Below are 16,725 nucleotides of genomic sequence, written 5' to 3'. Positions count from 1 at the left end.
TAGATGTTCACAAAATAACCTTCTTTTTCATAGCTGAGAAGAGGAAATAGATTACTTGAGTCATTGAGTCCAACCCCAGTTATCACAAACAACCAAATCAGATGGTTGATACAAGTTGACCTTGCTCCGTTTTAATTTTGCTGAGTTTTTTTGATTCTATGTTTAGATCTCATTTCCTCCTGGAAGGCTTTTTCAGAACATCATGTTGGCACTATATTTCCCTTTGCATGTTATAGTTTACTTCACTAGCAAAATTATAAAGAGCAGTTTATCTCTACTCATCCTCAAGCTGCCAAGTTCACGTTCTCCTAAATGAAATTCCACTTCTCTAATTGTCCTAGTAGTTCTTTTCTTTATCTGAATCAGAAGTGAACATAGTATTCTAGATGTAATGCATCACTTTTTGGTATAGTCACATTAGTACTTCATTATCACTACTGGAATTATGTTGTCTTGGCTCTGTTACTGTCTATCCCATCTAATGTTATGATGATTCCTTGCAAATGCAAGCTGAAGTCAAGCAGAGTTTCTTTTCCTTGCACTGATTCTACAGAAATAGCCAATTACTTTTGTGACTTGTCTGAACTTGAACCTGTAATTCAAAACTGAAGCTGAAATATCATTTCAAGATAAAACATTATAATCAGTGTAGAACAAGACATTGCAACCAAGAAACTGAAAGGAGAAATAATATTGATCACATATAACAAGTACTAAGAAAACGTGTATTTTCTTTAGCTGTCCTGAATTTCCTTTTTGCATTTCCAATGAAAATGCTATAGAATTGGAAAGTTGAAGGAAGAAAAATCTCCTACTAGAAATGCACTGTTCAACATGTGCTTGTTGCTGATCTCCTTGTCAAACATGCAACTTTGCAGCTAATTCACCTGGAGAAGAGTAGGTTCATGAAGGGCACCTCCACCAAACCCTTGCTGTAAATAAGAACATATTTTCTTGTCACACTTCCCTTACTAACTTCTGCTTTACATTCTTTGTGATAATGGGAAAGGGCTGGGCATAATTCCACCATTTGTTGGCAATGATGATTAAATGTATGTGAAGATGCTCAGCTGAGCATGCAGAGCTCTGGCAGTTTGTCCCAGGTGATGGTCTGGTGTTTGTAGTCCCTGGGAGAGCTGTGCATGTTGCCAGGTTCTCCTGGCCTCATTGATAACATTGCAACACCTCTTGCGCAGATGCAGTCTCTTAATAGGTATTCGTTGGATGCTTTTTTCTTGTTTGCAAGCTTATTAAATTTTGGTTTGAAAAAGTAGAAGAGAAATGCATTTTTGTTTATATGTGTTTTGCAATTTCTCGTAAGAATTAATTTCTTCACCTACAGGAACTTCAGAAGGACATAGAGAAACATAGCACTGGAGTGGCATCTGTTCTCAATCTGTGTGAGGTGCTTCTTCACGACTGTGATGCCTGTGCCACAGAAGCAGAGTGTGACTCTATCCAGCAGGCTACACGCAACCTGGATAGAAGGTGGAGGAACATTTGTGCAATGTCAATGGAAAGGCGACTTAAGTAAGTCTAAAATGCCTACAAATTCGTATTTCCTTCCTTAGGCATAAATACAGGATGGAATGTATATGCTATATGGCAGAAAAGGGTGGAATGATCAGAGAAAGATCATGCACTGCATAAATTGCAGTAGTTGTTATGCTATAGGATGAAAAGAATAAAAAATGTTGGGTTGATGGAATGAAGTCTTATTTCCCATGCTTCATAGAAATGATGATATAGAAACTAGAGAAAGCTTAGATGATAGAAGTGACTCCAAGAGATTCAGAAAACATGACCTAAAAGAGACAGTTGTAACACTCAAGTTTACCCTAGGACTGCTGAGACTGATGGGGAAACTAGTTATGGAATGTGTGGAATGTTATTCCAAGTGTTAGAATTTTCATGCACCTAACATTCCTCACCAGTTTCTCTTATGTCTGATTTTTTAATTTTTTTTTAATTTGAAGAATTTCAGGACTGAACACTCAGCTAGAATTTCCTCACCTGCCCACCTTCGCTTTGCTGAGCCTGTGTGGGCCATAGCACCTGTACAGCCTGGTTTACTGCACATGCTTAGACCATCTGTACAATTCATGCCTCTGATCCAAAAGACTCCTTGTTTTCTATTCCCATCTAGGATAGCATGAGTGATTTTGATAGTCAGAACGATATAGGCTAGATTGGGCTGATGCTATATTCTGTGCTGACCAGTCATAATATATGTTTAGCTGTTTGAACTCCTGTATTTATGAAGATGTTTTCTGTGTATTTTTAAGCTATGAGTGTGATGTTTACACAGTCATATAAAGAATTCTAGGTAAAGTTTATTACTTTTCGAAATGCTGAATTGAACTTAATATGATTTTTGGTTTTGTGGGATGTTCTTAATTATTTTATGCAAAAAAAAAAAAAACCCAACCTGTTACTTATAGGTTGTGCTGCTCTAAATGCACAGTTTGCTATCTTAAGTAGTTTTATACTATTGCCATGGTAATTCTTGTATGGTGTATGTATATATAAATACAGCGTATAAATTCTATCTTTGACACAATCCATCTCGAAAATATACTGGTTCTTCAGATCTTTATGTCTAGCAAATTAATTCAGAACTGTTTTAAGTTAATATGGAACAATGCATTGAACTCTATTTTACCTTCTTGCAATGCACACATTATGCTATTAGTAGATTTGCAGATAAGTATATTAGTAGATTAGTTAACAGACCTATCAGTATTTAGGATCTTCAGTGTACTAGAAACAGTTATATTAAAAAAGCAACTTTGCAGATGTCAAAATTCAGGTTAAACAACATGTCATGAACAAAGGATAAATTTTTCATGGATTGAGTCCTTTTCAGACCTGCATATCTAAGATCTGGGAAAGATGTATTCTTTATATAAAAACAAAGTTCTCCTGCAACACAACCTGTCCCAAAAAATATCTCATTATTTTGAATCTAGTGGTGTTGAAGTTCTTGATATTTTACAGTCTCAGTATTAAGCCAATTTGATTTTGGGATCAAGAGTCAGCCACTATTTTTACATATTCATTTGAAGTCAAATAGGTTTTTTTTTTAGACATTGGAATAAATTTAATTTTTTTGTAAAAAAAAAATCAGTGCTTACAGTTTAGACTGAGAGGAGCATTTTACCACTTGTTGGTGAATGCAAAAAAGAAACAAAAAAAGTTATGTGTCTTTGCAATCCAGAATAATTTCTGAGAACTTTAAAATATATGCTGCAACATCTTTAGCATTCTGTAAGAAAAAGTTCTGCGGTTGAAGGCAGTGTGGAATATCAAATCTCTAAAATACTGGCGTAGATACCTACACTAGACTGCATTTCAGAAATTATTTAGCATGCACTCAGATTTGTACGGCTGTTGCATGCTTATACTTTCTTTCTATACTCATTCCAAAATTAGATGTGTTTAAAAAAATGCCATCATCTTATTCTAGTTCAGTCTGGAATGAGCCAGCCTTCTTTGTGGTCTGTTTATCAGCCTGGCTGTCTGAGTTAGATTAAGAGCCAGTTATCGTCTGGTGTGGTGCTTGTTTGCTGTTGTAGATGGTGAGTCAAAGTTCTGTAGGTCAGCTGACCTTCAGTTGGAGCATAATTTTCTATTATCTATTGCAGAATTGAAGAGACTTGGCGGCTGTGGCAAAAGTTTTTGGATGACTACTCTAGATTTGAAGACTGGCTAAAAAACTCAGAGAGGACAGCTGCCTTCCCGAGCTCCTCTGGTGTGCTTTACACAGTTGCTAAGGAAGAACTGAAGAAATTTGAGGTGATTTATAATAGTTGGAACTTAATATCTACTGATCACATTACAGCAGCCAGCTGGTGTTCTTCCTTCCCTTGCACAAGTCACTCAGCAGAGACACTGTATTAAAATAGTGGATTTGATGATGTTACAGCTGCCCTCACTGACAGGTTTCTAGGACAAAAAAACAGTGGAGGGTGGCAACTGAAAATGCTAATAAATCAATCCATTCTCACTTGCTGTTTGTTCACGAAAGTCAGATTTCTCACCTCTTTTATTTCTTCACCTTGTTTGTATGTCCAGTCAGGAGATGGTCCAGAGCATCCGTAAATCTCCCTTCAGCAAGCACCTCTTCAAGTGCATGCTTCATGTTTTAGCTTTTGCTTTGTTTTTATCCCTACTTTTCTTTCTGTGACTCTCTGAAATGAGTTCTCTGAACTACTTTCCTGTTTCATACGATATCCCCATTTTCGATCCTTATACCTGAAATTCATGTTCGTGCAAGTGTCCCCCCATGACCTATAGGTAAATGCATGCCTAAAAACTGATAAACTGTCACTTCAGTCAATGCTTAACAGCTTGCTACACAACTCCGTTGTGTCTACTACAATGCAATGCCTTGTCTCATATGTATACCCATGCATAAAGCACACAGACACATTGTGTAGCTAGTCTCAGATGCACATCTCTGCTCAGTTTCATATTTGCAAGGACTATATCAAAATGAGAGAGAAAAATAATTCTGAAGAAAGAACAAATTCTTTAGGCAATTCTGTAAACAAGCGCTATGAAGTGTTTGCTGTGAAGATAAAATGGAAATTTTAAACAAAGTCTAAAACCAGTTTATACTTTTTGGTGTAACAATTAATTCAGAGACATAAGCTATGAAGTGCTGACTCAAGTTTTATGGTTGACATTGACATTTCTGAATGTACTGGCCAGGTTTTGTTGTTAAACACTGTCACACTTCTTCATGATGGTAAGTTGCCATAGTATAAAAGCGTTTGATTTCTGGACACAAGTACTCTGTCTCAGACCTCCTTCCCATTGTCCCTTTCTTCAGTGATCAGGATCTAAATCTCCTAAATGAGTCTCTGTATGAGGAACAGTACCAAAAATATCTTTGCTGTCTGATTTCTACAAATTATCTGACTATGCCCAAAATCTGTTTCATTGAACCTCAGCCTTTATAGTGACCTTCCGTCTCCTGCAGACTTGTGGAATTTTTAGTGTCTACAGTGTCAGCAAGAACTAGCTGTGAAGAGAACAGTTTAGCAGCATCTTCAGAAGACTGTTTTCGCTGTGATTTCATTCTTTCTCTTTTTATCTTCCTTTTTTTTTTCTGAGCACATAGTTTCTACAACAACCAAAAAACAGGAATGCAAATGACAAAAGTTGTGATTTTCAAATTCAGTACAATTCAGCAGCATCACTGTGAAGTCAATGTAAAGTTGGCCATGTATACATACTAACTGAAGCACTGGTCTTTAAATAGACTTTAAGTAGACAATTTTTTTCTAATTTTATTTTCCCCTCCATATGCACAGTTGAATTTAAAACAAACAAGCAAACAAACAATCAAAAACCACAAACAAACAAACAAGAAAAAAAAAAGCGCCCCTGAATGTTGGAAAGTAAAGTGTGGGAAAGCAAGATGTGTGGTTCCAGCCACCTGGATGATAAAGGAAGATCAATACTAACATGACCATCTGGATGGTCAAAGACATAATACTAACATAATAATATATAAAGGGCCTTGGACAGATTACTTTGAAGTACGTTTCTCGTAATTGTAAAAAGTTATAGCCCAGACTCGTGAGAATGGTATCTCGGGCCGGATAACCCCCCCAAGTGCATGGGATGTGTAAATGTCCTTGGGCCTGGTCTGTGAATGAGTGGAAAAACAAGTGAGACAAACATCACATGAGTTCAGTGTGGTTTTAATAACAATTAGTGGAAAAACACCTTTTGTAAGCATCTTAGTCCAGGCCTATACCTGTAAATCCTATAAATTGTCAATGGTGAATAAAGAAGGCAGCCTAGGCCTGGATCAGCTCTCGGCTTGGACAGGCTCTGCGCTCCTTCCTGAACAAGATCTCTGCCTCTGCGTGAATTTCTGTCTGCGTCTTGGTATGCGTCGTTTCTAATCGCCACACCTGAGCACATGGGTCAGAGATGTGTCTCACTGACTTCACTGTAGAAATGAAACTCCTTCCTCTCCAGTATTTTATGGAGAAATGAAAAGAGATTACAGGAAGGAACACAACAGGTGAAGTCTTGTGTTGCTAAGCTGAAAAAATGGAAGACAAATACACAGCTGTTCTTCTGCTGGCCAAGGCTTGGTAACAGGTGAAACAACAACTGCACACTGTAGATTTCATGATCCTAGTAAACAGAGTCAGATTTGTGCCTCTGATATGAGAACTGCGTGCATGTGCAACTTTAAGTGAATTCAGCTCTGCTGAGCACTGCTTTCCAGTTGCAAGCCCGTTTGTTCTTTGGTGGTTGTCCCCCCCCAATTTGATGGCCATTTAATGAAGGGAATAGTTATACTGAGAGAACTCTACAGATTTGATCTTTTTTCTTTTTTCAAACCAGCTTCTTTACTTTTGTTTCTGGTATTACAGCAGAACTGTGCTTACTTCATTTCTAGCTTTGACTGGTACAATATGAAGAGTGTGTATCCTTTGTGTAAAGTCTTATGTGTTAGCTAATTTTAACGAAAATTTTTGTACAGAAGTATATTGCCTATCACACTTGTCTAGTCCTTAGAGTGGTGTCTAGTTTTGGGAGAGTTTGACTGTTTATTTGCATTGTGAGGAATACCAGAGAGCAAGTTTGTAGAACTACAGTGGGAGCCAAAACCTGCTTGTATTCGAAATAGAGTTGGTGTCGTCTGTGTTTTTATGTCTTCCTTTGCCTGATTGCTTTTCTGTGACAACATAAAAATGAGTAAAAATTAAATAAATAGGTAAATTATTATTTTTGAAGGGCTTAATTCAGTCAGTTCCTTACAAGGTGCTTTTTCCAACTTGCTTTGTGATTGCTAGTCACAACATGAAACTCATGGGCTGTTTCTGCTCTCCAGCTGAGTGACTGAGGCTTTTGTAACAGTAGAGGAAGCACTGAACCTACATGGTGCAGGCACATGCCCAGGCATAAGTTGGTGTGGATGTCCATGAAATTTTCTTTCCATTAAAACTGTAAGACAGAACTTGTGTGCCAGTGTGCTGAAGATAAAAGAGATGATTCTTTCAGTACCATTTTTCACTATTTTTGGTAAAACTCAGAATAAACAATTGGTCAAATGTCTTCCGTGTTTGCACTGCAGCAAATTCAGGATATGTAAGGACATCCAGTGAAGCCACAGGAATCTTGGATTTCTGTTCATTTTAAAAAAAATTGATTCATATTCATTGTTTGTGTTTCTGTTCTCAAATACAAAGGCATACCATTGAGTAGAAAGGGGGCGTCTATTTTTCTTGTGCCGATTTTGCTCTTGTAATGGACATTTATGCTGCAAATTCTCATTCATTGACCTATGTCATTTTTGTAAACTTTTTCCTTTTTTTGGCTCATTTTAATCAGGAGGCAGCATCTCAATATGATAGCCCTCAGGAGATGTCTGCATCTGTAGCAAAATCTATCAGCTAACACAGGTCAGCATGTAGGATCGAAATAAAGGGAGAGACTTTGATATCTATACTGATTTCAGTAATTAAAAGTCTGATGGTGTCATTTGTTCTTATTGCTTTAGGCCTTCCAGAGACAAGTTCATGAAAGTCTGACTCAGCTGGAACTGATCAATAAACAATATCGTCGCCTGGCCCGCGAGAACCGCACTGACTCTGACTGCAGCCTCAAGCAGATGGTTCATGAGGGGAACCAGAGATGGGACAACTTACAAAAGCGGGTTACCTCCATCCTGCGCCGGCTAAAAGTATTTTTCCATTTCTAAGCCCTTTGGTTTCACTACTATACTTATGAACAAGGGATACTCCAGAAGCTTCCAGTTTAATGCATTTGCACAGTGGTTTTGAAGGGAATTCTGCCTTTGGAAGAGGAGTGGAACTTTTCAGTTCACTTTGTCTGGGGCAACCAAAGCATGACATCTGTGTGGAAATGCTTGGTGACCTCAAACACTACTGCCTTTGTAGAAGATAAGTTTCGTAGGTCAGCTAATTGCAGCTATGGATGATGTTATGAAAAGGAAACCTTAGAATGCATGTAGGAAATGAAAGAAGGTGTACTGAGTTTAGGCTAGGTTTGAAGGGCATGGAAGCCATTTCTTCAGAGACCCACTGTTGCTAGGCTTTTTGGGGTTGTTTTGTCATTTCACAACACTCCATTTTCCACTCCCCAGCATTTTATTGGCCAGCGTGAGGAGTTTGAGACAGCACGTGATAGCATCCTGGTATGGCTAACAGAGATGGACCTGCAGCTGACCAACATTGAGCATTTTTCAGAGTGTGATGTCCAAGCAAAGATAAAGCAACTTAAGGTAAAGAATGATTGAATGGTAACAGGAGGAGGGATGAGAAAGGATAAACACATTAACTGTGGGAAAACAATTTAAGAAACATTATGCAAAAATGATACAGTCCCTTACTTGCAGGCTCAGACTTCAGCCTCAGAAGTTACGGGCTATGTCAGGTTTAAATATGTACTTTTCTGCTAGAGTGGAAGATCTTTGCTCTGTGAAAAATTTTCACAAAAGCAAGGTTGATGGTCGCCATTCCCTAATCAAAAGAGGAAATATCAATAAAAATTATTAATGTCAAGTCTCCATTACTGCTGATACGTAATAATAACTGCATTTCCCAACCATTTCTACATCAGAAAAATCATCTGGAGAGAAAAATACCAAATGTTATCTTATCTAAAATTCAAGTTTTTTAGCTTTAGCATCTCTATTCATTCTAGACATTTGGTCATGGGCATGGCTTGTTTAGAGAAGAACTTTCTTTCCAAACATAACAATGAGATGGTAAACCATGAAGTATCACAGTTTTTGGCTAGAAAGACTGTGGAATGCTAAATTGCTCATTTTTGCTCATGCCAGAATATTTGGAACAATCCCTGTTTGTTACCCACACCATTCTTGCTGAAAAACTGTAAGACTTGCATTCTTAATAACTTAGGTGGTTGTAATGTTGATTTCATTGGTAAAGCAAGGGTGTTTCTTTTATTCAGGCTTTCCAGCAAGAAATCTCTCTGAACAACAACAAAATTGAGCAGGTAATTGTGCAGGGTGAGCAACTTATTGAGAAAAGTGAGCCCATGGATGCAGCTGTCATTGAAGAAGAACTAGATGAGCTGTGTCGTTACTGTCAAGAGGTCTTTGGACGTGTGGAACGCTATCACAAGAAACTCATCCACCTTCCTGTATGTATATTTGCATATATGTGTATTTGTTTGGTTTGTTGCCATTCTACAAGTGTGAGAATGAGGAGAGAGAAAGATGTTGAAATGAACTAACATGAAACTTCTGTAACATTCCAAAAATGCTGTGGTTTCATCTTGTCACAACTCTGACCATCTGCCTCCCTTCATTGTATGCTAATTACATATTTTTCAAAGAGCATACTCACCAGATCTAGAGTTTTTGTAAATCATACGAAAATACATACAAATTGGAGATCTATAGAACTTTATTAATGGGGTTAGTAGTGTGGTACTGGTAATAAGAACGTCTCCGTGGTCTGTCAAATAGTTTCACTGACAGCTTACTGAGTTCTGTTTTGTTTAAAAAGCAATGGTAAAGTTATTCTCCCAGTCAGAAGAGACAGAAATTTGTCTCCAGGTTTGAACACAGTTCAGTAAGTAAGAGCAAAATTATTTTTGGTAGCTCAAGTCCTACTGAAGGAGAGGAACAAAACCGAGGGTTTTCAAAATATGAAAGAATATATTGAAAGCATTGGTCATGATGAAGGTCACTTACGCTTCCTGTGACTCGATTCCGGTTTTCTTTAACTTGATATCTGCATTGCAATGTCTGTAGACATTTGCGTCATGTGAGATTCTGTGGTGCCTTAAGTAACTAAACTGAACTGGCCTTATGAACTTTTTTGTTGCTTTGCTTTTTAGTTCACCTTAAAATAATGAAGGGGAAGTGCAAAAGAATGCAGGATGGATACCCCATCAGTGTGACTGTTGCCCAATGTTACTTTATTTCACTGACCCAGGCTGACCATGCAGTGCCTCTGAACACTTCATTGATCAGTTCTGTTTGCATTATGCTTCTAGCTGACAGATGACGAACATGACCTCTCTGACAGAGAGGTGGATCTGGATGAATCAGCAGATCTCTCTGATATACACTGGCATGACAAATCTGCGGACAGCGTTCTCTCCCCGCACCCCTCTTCCAACCTTTCGCTGCCTCTTTCCCAGCCGGTGAGAAGTGAGCGATCAGGGCGAGATACCCCTGCCAGCGTGGACTCCATTCCCCTGGAGTGGGATCATGACTATGACCTTAGCAGAGACCTGGAGACAGCCGTGTCACGGGCACTGCACTCTGAGGAAGAAGATGGAGGACAAGAGAAGGACTTCTACCTGAGAGGAGCAGCTGGCATATCAGGTATGGTGGCAAATTCTATGTTCTTTCCTAGTAAAAAGAAGCAAATGTTACATGTGTGGTTGCTTGCCCAGGATGCTTATGGAAAAGTATTTTAAATAGCCCCTGAAGATTTGAAATAGCTTGCCCTAAGTGACCCCAGTGGCCTTCTGGCCTTGGACACAGTGATAGAGATTCCTGGATGACTACAACCTTGGAAAATCATAAACACATATCTGATATGACAGGGAATTGGCTGTTTCTCTATACTTGTGGCCTGCCAGATGGGATATGTCATCTGTAACAGCAATGCATCTTTTCTGACTAGAAGAAACTATACTGGATATCGCAAGAAGTGCAGAACAAACTGATTGAAGAAATGCTGTGGGAGAGATCCACAGACAAAATCATCAAATAGCTTAAGTGCATCCTAACTCAGTCCTTCCCCAGGCAAGACTCCAGCATCTCAGTGTTTAGCCTGAGGTGAGATCTTGGGTCTTGCTCTCCAGTGAAGCTGGAGATCCTTTCTGATGTGTGTACCTTGTGTAATAAATCTTAACAAGTGAAAGTGCCCAAATGCAGCCCCGTTGTGGGGCAAGACATGCTGGTAAATTATACTCTGATCTTGTGACTGTCTTTTGCTTTCCAGGTCATTGCTCTGAAAATAGTCAGGTTTGCCTGGATAACCAAGTGTCATTGTAGCAGGCTCCCTGTGTTTCAGTCTTCATCATTCTTCCTTCTCCAGAAAGGATGTTTGCTCTTGGAACCTTTTATATATTCCATCCCCTGAAAAGGACTCCTGCTGTAAGGCAACAGCCATTACTGAGCTGTCAATTTAGACTGTGCTTTTATTTTTTCAGATGTAGAGATCTCTGAAACTCTTGAGGCCTATGTAACACTCACAGAAAACGCTCTCAAAAATATCTCTGGTAGGCATCAAAAAAGACTAAGCATAACCAGATGCAAATACTACGGTGCACAAGCATAACTTCTTTTCCTTCTCTTAGCATCTGCTTTACTTTTCGCAACTTACAAGATAAATATTTCTTACATGACAGCACTGGCATGTTAATGTAGAAGTATCCTGCTTTACTACTGTACTTAAAGGTATTATTAGGTGCATGGATGAACAATGATGTTTGAAGTATTGGCCCTCCAACCTCAGCTAACTGGCCTAAACTGAGAGTAGGTTACTCCGGTCTTTATTCTCTGAAGTCCCTGAACAGGACTTAATATTTTGTTTTGTCTCTAAGAGAATAATGGTTTCTACAAAGACTAAGACAGAAGGAAAAGATATAGAGCAAAACCTAATTGTTCAGTTTGGCACTTACTGCTTTAACGCAGTGACAGCTTGGATTATTACTTAGATACAAACTTCTAGGTAAGTGTTGTTTCATGTGATAACAATGCCAATATGAGGTACTGTAGTCCAATGTCTTTATCTTAGTCTTTTATATTGGAAGATTTTTTTTCTTTTTTCTTTTTCACATGCATTTTTACACAAGATTAAACCTGCTGTTTCATTTATTAGATGACCATTTTGGAGGGATTAGATGCACTCACAAGTAACTTCTCTCGTGATTTCACAGTTTTCCTCTTTTGAAATCATGACTTCATTGCAAATTTGAAATACCGAACATCCCAAATCTCAGCATCTGTGGCACAGACCTCAGGTTCACTGTCCATTTTTATTTTTTCCTCAAATTAGTAAAATAATATTATGATTGATTAAGAGTATAAATGATAGCAGTACATACAAAAAATGTTTGTAGTTTTCTGGCCTGTGAACATTTACTTTCAAAATGGTGAGGAAAAAACAATATTGAGAACTTTGGAGGTTTTTTTTTAAAAAGATTAACCATCCAAGAGGCTACGTTTTCTGTAATTAGGTGGACAGAAGACTCTCCTTCTTTATGCGTGTTTTTAATTGTGTCTTTATGAATAAATTCAAACTTTCTTTGTGAACAGATGGAAATCAGGCACAGAGATAGAATATGGATAAGAGGGATCTCATGTGGTCCTCTAGGCTGAAGCCTGCTTTCAGATTAGAATTGGCTGGAGCTAATTCATGTCACAGAATTCAACTGACCTCTACAAGGAAAATACAAGTTAGTCCTGCTTCAGAAACATTGGTATGAGTTCCAAACGGCTTAGATTAATAATACCATCTTGCAGATATGTTAATCATTATTTTTGTCAAACACCTAATGGAAAAATACCATAAATTTTGCTGCTTAGTGTGGTTTCCCAAATCAGATGTGGACTACTTGCTGTGGGCCTTCAAGACATCCAGTCATCTATAGACCTTGAGAATATTGTTATAACAGTATCGCTTAGCAGTTGTATACAGCTTTTAATCTTCAAGATTGTATACAAATAGGATCCTTTCATGGAGATTGAAATTCCACTGTTTTTTAGTGGAGAGAAGTAATACCAAGAGGAACAAGGAGAAATTTTAACCTGTATTTTCTACCAGGACTTTGAGGTACAAATTTTTATTTGAGAGTGTTTGTGAAGGGGAGCAAGATGTTCTCCAAAATCAGTGAGGTTAGAGGACACTTTGCTAAGAACTTTCCCCTTCAGAAAGGTGAAGAATTTTCTGAGGAAAAAAGTAACTTCAGAATAGTTTATAAGTCTACTTTTTAAACTGTGGACTCTTTGATAGTATGCTTATGGCAAGCATGTTCATTGATATAGTCATCTATCCTCTGAAGGTCACTAACACCCTCTAATGTAACTGGTTATCAATTCAACTGGACACTGCACCATTCATCCTGCTGCAGTCACGTTTCTCCTTTACCGTCTAATCTAGATAGTATTCCTGATATTTATTCTGCCTGGGCAAAAGATTAAAAAAAAATGGGAAAACTTAGATGACAGTCACTTTTTTGTCTTTGGCACAGGAGAACCTGGTGCCCTGGAAGCACATATCCGACAGCTGGACAAGGCCTTAGACACCAGTCGTTTCCAAATACAGCAAACAGAAAACATCATCCGCAGCAAAACACCTACAGGACCAGAGCTGGATTCCAGTTACAAAGGATATGTGCGTGTATATTGGAGAATAAGTCAAATAAGTGCTCCAAGTTTAGATTTGCTATTGAAAGACATACAGCTCTTTCAACAAAGCAATTAGATATTACTGCTTCTCAGACTTACTCATATGGTTGCTACATTTAACCACATGCTATTGTTTATGTTATTAATGTGTTTACAATAGATTAAGATTACAGGAACATGACTCCAAGGAATTTATCTTCCTATTACATTTTTGCAGATGCCAAAAGTACTTTCTCATATGTGTTTTCATCCATCTAATGACGACATCCTTGTTTAAAATTCCTCTGCTTTTAAAAGCAGGTTTTATAGCTTCATGCACTGTATTCATCTTGCTGATGAATTGTAATCATGCATCATGTAAGCAAGGCTGCATATATGGAATCCGTGATTAAAAAGCTTTCTCAGAGAGGTTTTCTGGAAGAAAAATCTAAATCATTGAAATAATTGTATTACTGACAGAATTGAAATATTAGCTGCTTGGATGCATAGTAATATTTCCACAGTTATGTTTATTTTCTTTATCACATCTTTTACTGTCTTTGCCATAGTGTCTGAACATTTAGAACATCCAAGACAGTTTGACACAGTGGCACTGAATTATTTCCATTTAGTCTGAACGTATGCTTTAAACTTTTAGTGCCTCCGTGTAAATTTCTTCGATAGTATCAGGACAGATTGTTAAAGTAATAGATTTTTATCTTCACACTTAGACCAACTTTTGGAAAATTTTGGTAGTTGGATTGTAATCTACGTTTTCCATGCCATTAATCTTGTACAATGCATATTGAAATGGGATTATTTGTTTGTTAACATAGATGAAGCTACTAAGCGAGTGCAGTGGAAGCATAGACTCAGTAAGAAGGCTTGAATATAAACTGAAGGAGGAAGAAGAAAAATTGTCTGGACTTATTAACCTGAACAGTACTGAAACACAAACAGCTGGTAAGTAACATTTAGTTCTTTGATGGAAAGCAATTATGAAAAGTAGAAAACATGCAGGTTTTCTGAATAAACACTTGATATTATTTACTGACAAAAATATTTACTTGACTGTGTCTACGACCATGTCTGTTTAACACCTGTTAACAGGAATTAATAAGGAATTGTAAGTATTTCTTGTATATACCCTATAAAGAGATTAGGCATACAAGTGCATTTTTAGAATGCCTTATCATGGGACATAACCCTAAGCCTTTCACATAGTCTGTGTAGATGCAGTGTATTTTCTCTGAATATTTCCTGATGAAAGAAGATTCCTTATATTGCAGTGTGAAGCACATAAGTCAGCATTTATTTCATCTGTTGCTTCTAATATTATCTGTCCTACCATGCAGAAATCTATATTCACCCGGTGCAAGTATTCACCTGACTAATTTTAGGCATCATCTGTAGAACAGGATGTATTGCATTGTAAAATTGTGGATTTGTTCCAGAGACTATAAAGGCAATGTCTCCATTCTTGGCAAGATATGCTACTCATGCAGTCTGTTTCTTTTGAAGGGTTTTTGTTGTTGCTTTTTGTTTGATTAATTGGTTTTGTTTGGTTTGGTTTTATTTGGTTTTGTTTGTTTGTTTGTTTTTAATTTTAAGTTGATGGAATGATGCAACTTGTTCTTCTGACATAGCATTTCAAGATAACTAACTACAAGAAATAGCCCCTAATTTATTTCTTTTTAGTGCAGGTATTTACCCAATGCATCAGCAATAGTTTATGCAAATGTAGTGAGGTGTGTGTAGCAAGTTGTGATAGGTACAAATACCAATAAAAATAGTGATGAATATATGGCTAGTTAGACATGTTCAGTTTCCTTGTCTAGTTTGCATTTATGCTGATGATGTCTTTATACCAGTATAACCTGTTCTAGAGACCTGCATGTATCAACTATGAACACGTATCTGTTCATAGAAGGCTGACATTAGAAAGTGGAAAAATTGTGTGCTGCCTGGAACCATGCACATTCTTTATTCTCTCTCTGCAACATATTCTTCAGTCTAACTTAGTTTTCAGTGTGGTGTTTTGTGGATTAAGATTTTTTGGGTTTTATGGAACATTTTTTGTCCTGCATGTGATTCAGCTGGTGCAATCGTGTGTGGCTAGCGGTTTTTTGCTTTTATTGAATTTAATGTTTATCATTCCAGGTGTAATTGAGCGATGGGAATTAATCCAGGCTCAAGCTCTAAGCAAGGAGCTGAGGATGAAACAGAAACTTCAGCAATGGCAGCAGTTTAACTCCGACCTTAATAACGTTTGGGTTTGGTTGGGAGAAACTGAAGAGGAACTGGAAAAGCTCCACCACCTTGATCTCAGCACTGACATACAAACTATTGAGCTCAGAATTAAAAAACTGAAAGTGAGTTGTATTTCTCTTTTCCATTAATTACCTTTTAAACACTCCTGAGTGCAACAGATATGTTGAAGAGATTGCCAATAGTTGCAGCTGGTTTGCTGCGTTCTGCACATAGTGGGTTACTACTGAATACTGAAGTAACTGGGAAGGTGATTTTATGAATCACCTTTTGGCAGAAAAATGTGCCACTGACATTCACTATATAATCCAAATGAATTTTTGAAATAGGAATTCTGTGGTAATTCTGTCATTCCAGAAGGTAGAGATAATTCCTGATGTTGGCCAAGGTGATGAAAGGTTTAAAAAACGAAACAAAAGCAAAACAAACAAACAAACAAACAAAAAAAGCCAAATTCAATCTCTCCTAGTCGAATTGGTAACAAAATAGCTACTTTAAAGGAAATACCTCACTGGGACATGCTACTTTGTGTGGAGGAAGGAGAGATTGCCCAAATGGGTTGTAGTGTACCCACTGCTCTCACCAGTACAACATAGGAAAAATTTGGTGTCACTTTGCAACATTCTTGTTTCTTCTTCTGTCATCTCAGATCCATCAGGATCTGAATGCTGCCTTTGTGATTTCTCCTGGATATTTTACAGCTACAAAATTTGCAAATTTGATGGTCCACAACTTCACATTCAGTTACTGGCATCTTATAATCTTGGGCACAAAAATATGGGAGCCAATGTCAAAATGCTTCAAGCTAAGAATGGGGTGGACAGATAGTAAGGACTGTTTCCAGCACCGATCCATCTAAAGCATATTAATGCTCACCTTCACTGGAATCCAGATATAGCTGCCATAAGTACTACAAAGGTCACTGTGACATGAGGCTTTTAAGTAAATGCCATAAAGTAGGTGGAAAAGGGGGCATTTCATCAGAATCCTTATCTCACCCACTCTTGGAAAGCCCATTAGTGCCCTCCAAACCAAAAGAAGTGGGGTTTCTTTAGTTCTTTTGTGGCTTCCAGTGTAAACAAATCAGAGTT

The 16,725-nt window shown here is 37.8% G+C and overlaps 1 protein-coding gene across 4 annotated transcripts in view; it reads left to right on the top strand.

The window, feature by feature from the left end:
- Positions 1–16,725, top strand: part of SYNE1 (spectrin repeat containing nuclear envelope protein 1) — a 300,424-nt gene that overhangs the window by 271,321 nt on the left and 12,378 nt on the right. For 3 of the 4 annotated variants that reach the window (XM_071806432.1, XM_071806430.1, XM_065835922.2), the window contains 10 exons: positions 1,343–1,530; positions 3,645–3,795; positions 7,529–7,711; positions 8,135–8,272; positions 8,965–9,156; positions 10,018–10,351; positions 11,188–11,256; positions 13,231–13,373; positions 14,203–14,329; positions 15,527–15,738. In XM_071806432.1, coding sequence (XP_071662533.1) covers positions 1,343–1,530; positions 3,645–3,795; positions 7,529–7,711; positions 8,135–8,272; positions 8,965–9,156; positions 10,018–10,351; positions 11,188–11,256; positions 13,231–13,373; positions 14,203–14,329; positions 15,527–15,738 — 1,737 coding nt within the window. The remainder of the gene's footprint in view (positions 1–1,342; positions 1,531–3,644; positions 3,796–7,528; positions 7,712–8,134; positions 8,273–8,964; positions 9,157–10,017; positions 10,352–11,187; positions 11,257–13,230; positions 13,374–14,202; positions 14,330–15,526; positions 15,739–16,725) is intronic. The other variant, XM_071806433.1, reaches the window with a different exon arrangement.

Source organism: Patagioenas fasciata, chromosome 3 (genome assembly GCF_037038585.1).
Source record: "Patagioenas fasciata isolate bPatFas1 chromosome 3, bPatFas1.hap1, whole genome shotgun sequence".
Classification (NCBI taxonomy): Eukaryota; Metazoa; Chordata; class Aves; order Columbiformes; family Columbidae; genus Patagioenas; species Patagioenas fasciata.
The sequence above is the reverse complement of the archived record's forward strand: the minus strand, read 5'-3'. Positions and strand labels throughout refer to the sequence as shown.